The 13,799-nt window shown below is 44.1% G+C and overlaps 1 protein-coding gene across 3 annotated transcripts in view; it reads left to right on the top strand.

Annotated features, from left to right (window-relative positions):
- Nucleotides 1–13,799, top strand: part of LOC126108531 (neprilysin-2-like) — a 247,419-nt gene that overhangs the window by 127,049 nt on the left and 106,571 nt on the right. For all 3 annotated transcript variants that reach the window (XM_049913809.1, XM_049913811.1, XM_049913810.1), the window contains 2 exons: nt 7,737–7,948; nt 9,981–10,157. In XM_049913809.1, the coding sequence (XP_049769766.1) occupies nt 7,737–7,948; nt 9,981–10,157 (389 nt within the window). The remainder of the gene's footprint in view (nt 1–7,736; nt 7,949–9,980; nt 10,158–13,799) is intronic.

The raw sequence follows: 13,799 nt of genomic DNA, 5'->3' as shown, positions 1-13,799 counted from the left end.
TCGCCATCAATGAGTTCGAAAGCATCGTTGATGCTTTAAACTGCGCATATCATCGCCGAATGGAGTTAGCAGTCGGTGGATCTTTGTTGAACTTCGTCCTGAAGTGTCGTAGCACTGTTATGACTGACTGATGTGAGTGCGTTTCAAGCACGACATACGCTTTCTCGGCTCCTGTCGCCATTTTGTCTCACTGCGCTCTCGAGCGGTCTGGCAGCAGAAACCTGAAGTGCGGCTTCAGCCGAACAAAACTTTATGAGTTTTTCTACGTATCTGTAGTGTGTCGTGACCATATGTTAATGAATGGAGCTACAGTGAATTTATGAAATCGCTTCAATCATTTGTAATAGCCCTGTATATACGCTACAACGACAGAAAAGAAAATCCCCATACCAAGGAAGAGTTGTGAGACACAAACGAAAGTTTACAGGCGCGTCTCTACGTCTCAGAGGTGACGACTATCGAGATTTCGCGCCAGTCGAGTAAGAGTGGCGTTAGTAGCGCCACTGTGGGGACGCAAATCAGGTTTCCCTTAAATACACGCTGTAACGGTCGTGATCATTAGTTACCTTTGGGATCGGGCGCAGTGATTAAATGTCAGTCAAGAATGCCTTTGAGACGATGAACAAGCCATGATCTACAGGTGACTGAACTTGAACGGCGTCGTGCAGTGGGGCTACCAGAAACTCGACGTTACTTCTACGCTACTGCAGAGAGACTCGGCAGAAATGTTGCCACTGTAGACGATTGCTGGCAGCAGTAGTGACGAGAGTGTGCAGACTGGCCTCCGGAGGGCCACGTGGCAATACCGACAGGGAGGACCGTCTTGTTCAGCGTATGGCTCTGGAGCATCTTACAGCAACGGCATTCGAACAGCGTTTTACACCACAGTGAGATAACGAACTGCTACAGACTGAGTTCTTCGAGAACAGCCCGAGCCCGACGCCCTGTTGGGGGCATTCCACTGACCCCAAACCACGGCCATCTGCAAATTGATTGGATAGTGGACTGGAGGTATGTTGTGCTTTTGCTGAAAGCCCGCTTTGCCTCGGTGCCGATGGTCCCGTGCGCTACTTGGGGCCTGCAACCATTCCGTCTGCTCGCTACACAATGGACCTACTCCAGCTGCTAAGGCCTGGGGTGCGACTTCGTACGACAGCAGCAGCACACCCGTGGTTCACCCGTGCAAGACGTGCAGACCCCACATTTCTAGCGCGTGTGGCCTTGAAGCGCGTTTCATATGGTTGCCCATCCGTGCACTGATCAACAGCAGGACCTCTGCTAGAGGACCACTTGTGCACTCATCAGAGAAAATGACTTTCCCCCAATCGACATCTTCTCACGAACTCTAGTCTATCCACTGCCTGTTCACCGGACAAAGGTTCTTTGATAAGAATACTGCAGGACCTGTTTGCACGATCCTTTAATCTTATGAGAGCAGTTCTCGATAGCGCCAGGAAATATGAGCCTCTCCCTAGTTGCCAGTTGACTGACAAAGGAGCAATATGGGCCCTCTGACCAGTTCTTCATCCTGTCTCCATGTAGAGACTCGTGATCTTCTGCGTATTGGACGTCTCGCTACCGCACCGTTATCTCTAAATCTAATCCATCTCCTTGCTGTGGAAGCATCAAACACGATAACGACGTCCTACCCCAGATGCACTAACACCGTTTTCAAAGAGAGCAATTTTTCGCTCGCGAACATCCAAGTCAACCATTTTGAACCAGACCTATAACGTGCGCCAATCGGCTGATATGCTTCTCTTAGCTGAAAACTACATAGACACCAGGTGGTGGTTGAAGTAATTAGAAGTAAGTAGATCCATTTTCAATATTTTTACTATGAACATTGGTCTATTTAGAAATTAACCTACTATAAAATGCAATATTCTGAAACAATTTGGAACTTAGAAAGGCCTACAACTGCACACTTTGCAGCGAATTAAGATTTAAAATAAGGGAAAAGACAAGTGACTACAGTAAGGTTGGAGCGCTCGTATTTTATGTTCGTAAACTGTTAACCTATTCACTTTTCGTTCATTTATTCATTTACTTGATCTCATTTCTTTCGTTACTGTTCTTTGCATTTCTGTGGGGCGGACGTCACATGACACCCGTTCAAGTTCATCGTTTATCCATGCACTCCGTTTCTTTGTTTTTTTTTTTTTATTATTATTAGACAGGGCAGCTAACGCTGTGACCGAACGCGCTGAGCTATGGTGCCGTCTATCCACTAAGCCAATGAAAAGGCGTGAAACACTCGCCGTTGTATTAATCCTACCGACATGGGGTTCTTATATTTCAACCATGTCTACATGCGCGAATAATGATTTTCCAAAGAAATGATATGACGAGTTAAACTGCTACGAATTTCGACGTATACTGTAGCCAAACTGTGACATTGCTTCTGTTTGAAGACGTAAACACCAAACTGAAGCTCCAAAGACCGCTACAGTTCCGAACAGTGACACTTGTGAACTCGGGCGTGCCCAATACTCTGTACTTGGACTGTAAAGTGTTCGGGCCGGGCAGTCTCTTCTCCTCTCATCGCACGGCGCGGATCAGCACGGCAGTCATCGCGGCGGTGGGAAGGCGAGTGTGCCCCTGTGTGAAGGCGCCAGGCCTCGTGGAACGAATTATACCGTCCAGCTGTTGGCAGGCTCCAGTAAAGGCTCAAACAACCCGTCAAGACAAACCGTGCAGTTTCTCCGCAGTGATGTACTACACCAGCAGACGGACAGCTAACTGCACATGTTTTGAGACAGACAAGTGACTGTTGTCACATGCGTGAATATGCGGCACGAAATGTGCAGCTGCTTTTCAAAATGCGAGGCTTACAACCCACAGATCTGTGTGTTGGCCTTACAAGGACCCGTCAGGTCGCTTCGTCACTGGTGACAAGGAGTCTTGGGTCATTCGCCGCACTGTACCTACAAGCTACGTACCTTTTTACCTGTCAGTTTACTGTACCAACCGTGACGACAGTTAAAGATCAGTGTGGTGTAACATGGGTTACTCGTAAGGATAACCTACACTAGGTGGAAAAGTATCCGGACACCCCAAATACACGTCTTTCATATTAGGTGCATTGTGCTGCCACCTACTGCCAGGTACTCCATATCAGCGACCTCAGTAGACATTAGACATCGTGACAGATCAGAATGGGGCGCTCTGCGGAACTCACATAAGTCGAACTTGGTCAGGTGATGGGGTCTTGTGGGGCGGCTGGAGGAATTAATTGGTTTATTATATATGGTTTGTAATGTAGAAACATTTCATTTCCCAGCCGATGCACCGTATGTGGGGCGGCTGGAGGAATTAATTGGTTTATTATATATGGTTTGTAATGTAGAAACATTTCATTTCCCGGCCGATGCACCGTATGTGGGGCGGCTGGTTGGAATTATTTTGTTTTGTAAATGATGTAGAATTGTAATGTAGAAAAGATGCATTTCCCGGCCGATGCACCATATGTGGGGCGGCTGGTGTAATTAATTGTTATAAAAATGTTCCTATTATTTATGCTGTCTTTTGCCGTTCTCAACACTGGCTCTCTAACTACAATTTTGGCAACCAGAAAGTGATTAGCAAAACGTGAAGCCTGTAATTAGAATTCCTAGTGTCCACTTCATCTGAGAAATACACTTATAGCTACAGCTTATAGCTCTGAGGAATTAGGAGATTGTCTGGGATTCATAATCAAAAACGATCGTGAAAAAAAAAACGTTTTCTGTATTCTGAAAGTCACAGATGAAGAAAAAAAAAAAAAAGAATCCACACAACCTGACTAACAGAGCAGTTCAGAGTCTAATGCGCTGATGCAACTATAACTGTCCAAAATAAATGTTTAAATGAATGCTCGCCATAATTTCATGAATATGCTCATCAAACGCCACGCTAAATAATGGTAGAATGTCTGTCCCGCGACGGCACGTGAAAATACAACATACACAAACTGAAGATACATCATTAAAGTCATCCCCGAATTAACACTTCACTCGAAAACGATTTCATGGTTACACGTATCCAGAGTAACTTAGTACGGCATCCGAGGCTGTTTATAGCAATGATACCGACGCGACGCGACTCCCGGCACAGATGGTGTGGTAATCTGCGTCTGGAGAGAACTGGGGCCTTCTTTCCTCGCGCAGCGTTCTTATATATAAAGCCATGGTGCGGCCGGCTAAGGGAACGCCTGATCAAATCGGCTCTCCCAACTAGCCGCTGGGCTAGTAATGCACGACTTTAAGTCATTGAATAAATCATAGCTCCTTTTGCTGATGGCCGATGAAGTTCTCAATTTAAATGTGCGTTCAGCACACAGGTAAGTAATCATAATAAAAGTCTGACGTGGCTAAGTAAAATATTTTGGGCGAGAGAATTAATTTAATTACACTATACGCAGTAGACGAGCTCTGAACTTGTCCTTTGGAGATACGCTATCGCTATAGTTATATAGTTATTCAATTGAAATTTCTCACATCCTTATGATTACAGCGGATCTCCATTCTACTTAAATATAAACATCCTAGCCTTATTTATTAGCCTACTTAATCTATCTTGCTTCCTTAATTTTTAAGACAAAAACCAGAAAATATTGAATTTCAACTAAAATCTTAATTTGTGAGATCCAAAGTACTGTCTCTATTAAATTATTATGAAAAAGGAAACTAAATTTAAATTTTTAAGTCTCCAGTTCTTTTCTGTTGCGCCAATGATTTTTACAGACAAAGTCCAAATTTTGAAAATGGTTAAAGTTATTGAACTGATACTCAACACATATTGATTTAGTATTACTCCTGACATGCTAGAAACGTTTCAGGTTATTTACTTGATTTTTAAAGTATTGCGCAACATTTATGACGTCAGAGCTAGTTACAGCGGACTGGCTGGCAAACAACGGAGAGACTGATGAGAATTTTATTACGGCGTGAGTAGACTGCTTCCCTACAGTGTCTCTTGTGTCATACGTATGTAGGCGAGATTTCATGGTTGAGCGGCTGCTCATACGCCACACATCACGCCGATAAATGCCAAACGACGCCTCGTTTGGTAAAAGGAGAGCAAACATTGGACGATTGTACATCGGAAAAAACGTTTTGTGAAATGACGAATCACGAATGTGGCGATGCGATGGCAGGGGGTGGGTATGGCGAATGCCTGGCGAGCGTCATTGCCAGCGTGTGTAGTGCCAACTGTATAGTTCGGAAAGTTGGGAGGTGGCAGTGTTATGGTGTGGTCGTGTTTTTTATGGAGGGGTCTTGCACCCCTTGTTGTTTTGCGTGGCACTATACAGCGCAGACCTGTGTTGATCTTTTAAGCACCTTTATGCTTCCCATTGTTGACGAGCAATTTGGGGATGGCGACTGCATCTTTCAACACGATCGAGCACCTGTTCATAATGCATGGTCTGTGACGGAGTGATCACATGACAATAACATCCTTCTAATGGACTGGCCTGTACAGAGTCCTGACCTGAATTCTATAGAACACCTTTGGGATGTTTTGCAACGCCGAGCCTGGCCTCACCGACGGACATCGATACCTCTCCTCAGTGCAGCACTCCGTGAAGAATGGGCTGCCATTCCCCAAGAAACCTTCCGGCACCTGATTGAACGTACGTCAGCGAGAGTGGAAGCTGTCATCAAGGCTAAGGGTGGGTCAACACCATATTGAATTCCAGCATTACCGATGGAGGGCGCCACGAACTTGTAAGTCATTTTCAGCAAGATGTCCGGATACTTTTGATCACATAGTGTATGTTCCACGAAAGGCATTCACACTGGCGAAAGACGGTCGTTTTCTTTTATAAACATTTTATGTAATGGGAAAATTTCACTGTGCATACCCCGTTCTGTGCTCTGTGCGGTTGTTACGTATGCAGTGACGTAACACTGCAGGGGCGAGTCGCGGTGTGGTGACTGCAGAAGCTGCAGCTGCACATTTATGCCTTTGTGGCGAACCTTCATGGTGTCATGGAGACCCTAGAGAAAACATACATACTACAGTGTAAATGCTCAAGACAAATGAAGACTAAATCTTAGAACTTAAGTTCAGTTCGGTGTGGTCATGATGTATTTGAAGCTGTGAGTTGCCGACAATTGGATCTATGTTCACAATTTATCTGAATAGTGGAAACAATGCAGCTCATTCTCGCTGAAGACGTGCTCGTCATTCAGTAGCTGCAGTTTGTGAGACACTGTCTTACAGCATCACCCTGCCTGGAGATTAAGTCGAGAAGAATAAGTTTGCCCACAGCCGTGATACGGAGTAGCCGGACCACGAGGACGAAATAAACGGGCGACTGTGTTTGATGGAGAATAGTAAAAGGCACCTTGGACCACATCATACTGACAGATCCACCGCGAAGTGTTTCCACCGAGTCGCTGCACGCCATACAAACACACGCGAAAGGAGAACACCGCAAAGTGCTTCGCACATAATGCTTCGCACTTCAGGACACTTCCTAAAAATCTGTTGTGTCCTCACAGCCTCTAGCTCTCGATGTACTAAAAAAAGACTCGCACGCTCAGTATGTTATTTACTATGACATAATATACTGATGGAGTTTCATGCACATCCTACCATGAGATATTCTCTCTCTGTTCTCTGTATTAATGGTCCTCCAGGAGACTGCTGGCTACCCTCACATACACACTGTGACCGAGCGAGGTGGCGCAGAGGTTAGCACACTGCACTCGCATTCGGGAGGACGACGGTTCAATCCCGTCTCCGGCCATCTTGATTTAGGTATTCCGTGATTTTCCTAAAATCGCTTCAGGCAAATGCCGGGATGGTTCCTTTGAAAGGGCACAGCCGATTTCCTTCCCCATCCTTCCCTCACCCGAGCTTGCGCTCCGTCTCTGATGACCTCGTTGTCGACGGGACGTTAAACACTAATCTCCTCCTCCTCCTCCTCCACATACACACTGAGGCTGAAATGTAGATGCACGGAAGGCTAGGGAGCCACTTGGAACACCTGCTCCAGATATCATTCCAGGCATGCATGGGTGAAACTTGGAAGACCTCCTGTGTATACTACCGAAACTTTTGTCAAAGCACACTTCAGCACTTCAATTAAATATGTCAGCAATCTCGCTGAAGTTGCTTTCAACAGTTTCTTTAGATATCATAAGAGGTTTCCTTATGTGATCAATCAGAACACCAGCTCCAGATAACATGTCCTTGAACTGACAACATAAACACTCAGACAGTAAAACCGAAAGGATGAATTTTAAAGCGTTAAAAATATCAGGACCTCCATATACCAAGAAAGCCACATATGGCAACAACTCTCTTTTGGGGGAGGGGTGTTTACATGGGTGCATTTGGAATGCTACATATGGATACCATGACCTTCCTTTGCAGCAACTTGGAATATCTTTCCTAGATACAGTGGAACACTTCTTCCAGATACCTTGGAAACTGTCTTAAGAGATATACTACAAGCACCTTCTTCCCATGGCAATATACTGCGTGTGGTGCTGCAGAGTAAGAGTAAAATGACCTCTTGTATGAAGATTGCCCGTTTCCTGACTCATTCATTGACGTTACTCGGTAATTACAGTCTCTGGTATCAGCCTACCACATTCTCGTCCTAGTCTTCCAATGTTCCCTCATGGAAGTGAAATTGCGCGTATGGTGCCCAATAGCTGAGTTCCGATGTGTGATCTGGGGCAGGAGTGCGTCCAAGCACTGGGAGGCCGGTCAGCTGAAGATCCCCCTGTGGGGGCCCTCAGCACAGGTCGAGTCCCGCGGCGTGGAGCCGCTCCAGAGGGCGCTGCAGCAGCTGGGCGGCTGGCCCGCCGTGGAGGGCGACTCCTGGCACGAGGCGGGCTTCGACTGGTGGCGGAGCGTCTGCCGCTTCCGCAGGGCCGGATTCAGCACCGACTACTTCATCAAGTTCTCGGTGGAGACCGACCACCGCAATTCAACGCAGCGCTGCATTTACGTGAGTACTGAAGTCCTGAGAATCAGTGTCTAGAGATGGTTACACAGAAATAGAATGTCTGACAACCTGTCCAGTAGATTATAAACTGTCTTTCATGTGGGAGACGAAACCAACTATGGAAATTTAAGATTCAAGGTTCTAATCATGTGAGTCATATGGGCAAGGCTTATGGACTGAATCGAAGCTACTGCCAATACATTTTAGGTCATGAAGGACGCTTTGATCATCCTGATATATGTAAACCAACAAACGAAAGTGCATCATCTACATTGGTTTTTTGAATAGGATTTTTTTCCACCTTTTCGTAAGGAATACGTCCCTACAGTTTGTTGGATTTAGAGTGAACATTAATAAAACCAAATATATATATATATATATATATATATATATATATATATATATATATATATATATATATATGTGGTCAATGTATGTCTACAGTTAGCTGCTGTAGTTGAAGGAAATACTACTGGACTGTGATTGTGAAATAAATTATAAACTCTTCAGCTTAATTACAAAAAAAAATCCAACATAAACACTCAGAAAGTAAAACTGAAAGGATGAATTTTCAAGCGTTAAAAATTTCAAACTACCCATGCTGCTACACATTGCAAATCTGATAATTCAACACAACTATAAGGGAAAAAGATTTCTTTGAGTAAAAAATTACTTTTAATGGTGCACACATAATAATTTTTCTATAAATAATACAGAATCAGTAGTTATAAGAAACAAAGCAAAAAACCTTAATTAAGAGAAAAGTCAAATTCAATACTGAGGTAAATTAAATGAGGAACTGAACCCAAATCGAAATAGTTCAGGACATTCCATCTGTGTCATTCTTCCTCTCTGTATTTCTTTTTCTTTGAATTACTCCCCCCCCCCCCTTATTCTCTCTCTCTCTCTCTCTCTCTCTCTCTCTCACGCGTGTGTATTTGTGTGTGTGTGTGTGTGTGTGTTTCATTGCAGCCCATCCTTGTGTTTCTCATCTACTTCAGTGTCTCTTTACATATCCGATCTTTCCGTATCTTCCTTCCCTTAACTCTCCCTCTGACTCTTTTATTCATTCATTGATTCTCGGAGCTATACTTTATCTCTTTCCTTATCTCACACTTCTCGTCTTTCTATCTAGTTCCTTCTGCCATTTTCTGGCTTCACCTTCCTCTTTTTCCTTTCTTCACTGTCTGTCAACCTCACTCTTTCCCTCTCGGTCTTTGCTCTCTCTCACACTGTATGTTTTTCACTGTGTGTGTGTGTGTGGGACGTCTTCTCTCAGCTTATGCCTCTCATCCTCACCTCCTCGCTCTCTGTCTTATTTTTCTTCTGTCTTTCCATCTCTCTAATTTCCTTTCTCTAAACATCCCTCTGCCTCTTTTTGTAGCACACTCTGTGTCTGACCCAGACTTTGTACATTCCTCCCCCCTCCCCCTCACTCTATAACCCTCTGTATCTTTCATCTTGCTCACTATGTCTAATTCATCCTTCTGCTCTCTGTCTTTTTTCTACTGCTCTTCCTATGCTACTTTCTCTACTCCAATCTGTGTCTTTCGACCTCTCCCTCCCTCTCGCTTTCTTGTATTCTTTTATTCTCAGTTTCTCTCTTTCTTTTTATTTTTTCTCTGTCTTTCTTTCACTCACCATCTCTTTTTCTCTCTCACTGTCTGCTACTCTCCTGCTTGTTTTCTCAGTCTCTCACCTTCCCTCTCTCTCTCTCTCTTCCCCCTTCTTTGATTCTTGCTCTGACTCAGCCTGTCTTGTCTCGACCTTCAGTTCACTCTCAATTTAATATTGCTCTTTACTTTCTCCCACATGGCCTCTCTGTCCCTTGCTTCATCACCCTCTCTGTCCCTCTCACTTTTTGTACCTCTCTCACTGTACACTTGCTTTATATTTTTCTGTCATCGTCTATCACTCTCTCTCTCTCTGGTTCTTCCTTTCACTCCTTCTCGATCTCTTTCACCTTCTCTCTCCCACTGTTCCCCTTCTTTCTGTATCTGTGACAGGAGCTAATACTTCCCTCACTTTTCTGCAGCTGGACCGGGCATCGCCAGGACTAAGTCACGAGTTCCTTTTGAGGCCTCCCCCAAACAAGCAGGTGGATGCGTATTACAAGTACCAGGTGGACCTAGCAGTCCTGCTGGGCGGTGACAGAGTGCGCGCACAGCGTGAGCTCAGGCAGTCCCTCGAGTTCGAGAGACATCTGGCCATAGTGAGTATATGGTATGGTGAGTGAGGAGAGTACAGTTTCCATCACTGTCGTGCGAACTCTCGGTTAATCCTCTTCCTCTTCTAAGAGTTGTCATAAATTTGAAAGTTACAATATAATATGTTTGAAAAATATAGTTACATCATAAGTTGAGTCCTTACATGTGAACCTCCAGAGATGTCATTGTAGAAACGTAGATACTGAATTTGAGCGCCGTATAGAAACAGAGGCACTAAAGCAACTGGTACAGGCATGTGTATTCAAGTATAGAGATATGTAAAGAGGCAGAATACAGCGCTGCAGTCGGCAACGCCTATATAAGACAAGTATCTGGTGCAGTTAGATCGGTTAATGCTGCTACAATGGCATGTTAACATGATTTCAGTGAGTTTGAACGTGGTCTTATAGTCGGTGCATGACCAATGGGTCCCAGCATCTCTGAGGTAGCGATGAACTGGGTATTTTCCCGTACGACCATTTCACGAGTGTACTGTGAATATCAGGAACCCGGCAAAACATCAAATCTCCAACATTGCTGAGGCCAGAAAAAGATTCTGCAAGAACGGGACCAATGACGACTGAAGACAGAAGTGCAACCTTACCACAAAATACTGCAGATTTCAATGCTGGGCCATCAACAAGTATCTCCATGCGCACCATTCGACGAAACATCATCGATATGGGCTTTCGGAGCCGAAGGCCCACACATGTACCCTTGATGACTGCACAACACAAAGCTTTACGCCTCGCCTGGCCCGTGAACACCGATAATGGACTGTTGAAGACTGGAAAAATGTTGCCTGGGTGGACGAGTCTCGTTTCAAATTGTACTGAGCGGAAGGACGTGTACGGGTATGGTGACAACCTCATGAATCTGTGAACCCTGCATGTCAGCATTGTGTAGGGCGTGCGTAGTTGGAGGGGTATAGGACTCCAGATACGACTCTGACAGGTGACACGTACGATAGCATCCTGTCTGATCACCTGCATCCATTCATGTCCCTTGTGCATTCCGATGGACGTGGGCAATTCCAGCAGGACAATGCGGCACTCCACACGACCAGAATTGCTACAGAATGGCTCCATGAACACTTTTATAAGTTGAAACACTTCCGTTGGCCACCAAACTCCCCAGACATGAAAATTGTAACGTGCTGTTCAGAAGAGATCTCCCTCCCTTCTCAACCACTGCTTCACTTTCATGCCCTCGACTGTTACAACTGCTGTCTGGTTTCCGTAAAAGTTCTGTAAAAGTTCTAAACAGCCCTTCACTTCCTGGATTGTACCTCTGCTACCTACAGAATTTCAAAGACAGTGTTCCAGTCAACATTGTCAAAAGCTTTCTCTAGATCTACAAATGCTATAAACGTACATTTTCCTTTCAGTAACCTATCTTCTAAGGTAAGTCGAAGGGTCAGTATTGCCTCGCGTGTTCCTGCATTTCTTTAGTATCTCAACTAATCTCCCTGCGGTCCTATCTGTTTCTACCAGTTTTGGCGTCCTTCTATAAAGAAGTCGTGTTAGTATTTTGTAACCATGACATATTAAACTAGTAATCCTATACTATTCACACCTATTAGCAAGAGCTTTGTTGGAACTGGAGTAATACATTTTTTTTAGAAGTGTGAGCGTATTTCGCCTGTCTCAATAAATCTTGCACACTACATGGCTGGGTCTCCTATGGCTGTCAGTAGGTCTGACGGAATGTCGTCTACTGCTGGAGCCTTGTTTCGACGTACGACTTTCAGTGCTCCGTCAAGTTCTTTTCGCAATATCATAACTTCCATCTCACCTTTATTTACGTCCTCTTACATTTCTATAAAATTGCCTGCAAGTTCATCCCGCGTGTGTATACCCTCTATATACCCCTTCCACCTTTCAGCTTTTCCTTCTTTGCTTAGGACTGGTTTCTCATCTGAGCTCTTGATATTCTTACCACTGCTTCTCTTTTCTTCAAAGGCCTCTTTAATTTTCTTGTAGACAGAATTTCTCTTTCCCCTAATGATATGTGCTTCTAAATCCTTAGTTTTGTCCTCTAGCTGTTCCTGCTTAGCCTTTTTGCAGTTCCTCTCAGTCTTGTCTTTTAGACGTTTCGTCACCTTCATTTACTGCATTTTTGTATTTTCTCCTTTCATTAATTAATTACTATTTCGTCTCTCAAAACTACCCATTCGCCTTCCATTGAATTCCTTTCCCCTCTTCCACTCAATCGTTCCCTAAAGTCCCTCCAAAACTCTGAACAACCTCTGTTTCTTAAAACTTATCCAGATCCCATGTCGTTAACTTTCTATCTTTTTTCAATGTCTTTAGTTTTAATTTAGAGTTCATGACCAGTAGGCCTATATTGTGGTCACGGTCCGCATCTGCCCCTGGAAATATCTTACAATTTAAAATCCAGTTGTGAAATATCTGTCTTAGCATTACAATTGAGTCTGAAACCTTCCAGTGTCTCAGGTCTCTTCTACACATACAGCTTTCTTCTATTAATCTTAAACCAAGTGTTAGCTTTGATTAAATTATGTCCTGTGCAAAATTCTAGAAGATGGTTTCCTCTTTCCATCATCCTACTATTTTTCCTTCTCTTCCTTTTCCTTCTATCGAATTTCAGTCCCTCATCACAGTTAAATTTTCATCTTCCTTAACTTTTTGAATAATTTATTTTGTCTGATTCAACCTCTTCATCACTTACGGAGCTAGTTGGAATATAAGCTAGCACTACCGTGGCAGGTGTGAGCTTTGTGTCTTTTTTAGCTACAAAAATGCGTTGACTGTGCAGTTCATAGTAGCTTACCCGCATTCTTATTTTTCATTCATTATTAAACGCATTCCTGCATCACCCATATCTGATGTCGTATTTATAACTTTGTATTCGCCTTACCAGACGTCCTGTTCCTCTTGCCACCAAACTTCACTAATGTCCACTAAATCTACCTTCATCTGACCCATTTCCCTTGCTAAATTTTCTAATCTACCCACAAAATTAGAGGATCCAATATTCCTCACTCTGATCTGTACAAGGCCAGATTTGGTTCTCTTGGTGACAACGTTCTCCTCTTGGTGTTCCGAATGAGGAGACTAATTTACCTCCAAAATATTGTACTAAAGGTAATGCCGTCATCATCTAACCATACAGGAGAGCTGAATGTTCTCGGGAAATATTATGTTTGTAGTTTTCTCTTGTTTCAGCCGTTTGCAGTACCAGCATAGCAAGGCCATTTTGGTTCATGTTGTAAGGCCAGGGTAGTCACTCATGTAGGCTGTTGCCCCTGCAAACACTGAAAAAGCTGCTGCCCCTCTTCAGGAACCACATGTTTGCCTGACCTCTCAACAGTTACCCCTTCAATGTGGTTGCACCTACAGTATAGCTATCTTTATCGCTGATGCACGCAAACCAACCAACAACGGCAAGATCTATCGTTCGCGATGGGGGGGGGGGGGGGGGGGTGGAAGGTCACCAATGTCTTACACCCTTTTTAATCCGAGCACTACCTTTCTTGTCTCCCACTGTTATGGTTCCCTCTGGGTTCTTATACATACTGCATACTACTCATCGTTCTCCATAGCTTTCTTCTCTTTTTCTCAGAATTTCGAACATCTTGCAACCATTTCACATTGCTGAACGCCTTTGTCAGGTCAACATGTTCT

The sequence above is a fragment of the Schistocerca cancellata genome, chromosome 11, assembly GCF_023864275.1.
Source record: "Schistocerca cancellata isolate TAMUIC-IGC-003103 chromosome 11, iqSchCanc2.1, whole genome shotgun sequence".
NCBI classification, from domain to species: Eukaryota; Metazoa; Arthropoda; class Insecta; order Orthoptera; family Acrididae; genus Schistocerca; species Schistocerca cancellata.
This window is presented reverse-complemented; position numbering and strand designations above follow the sequence as displayed.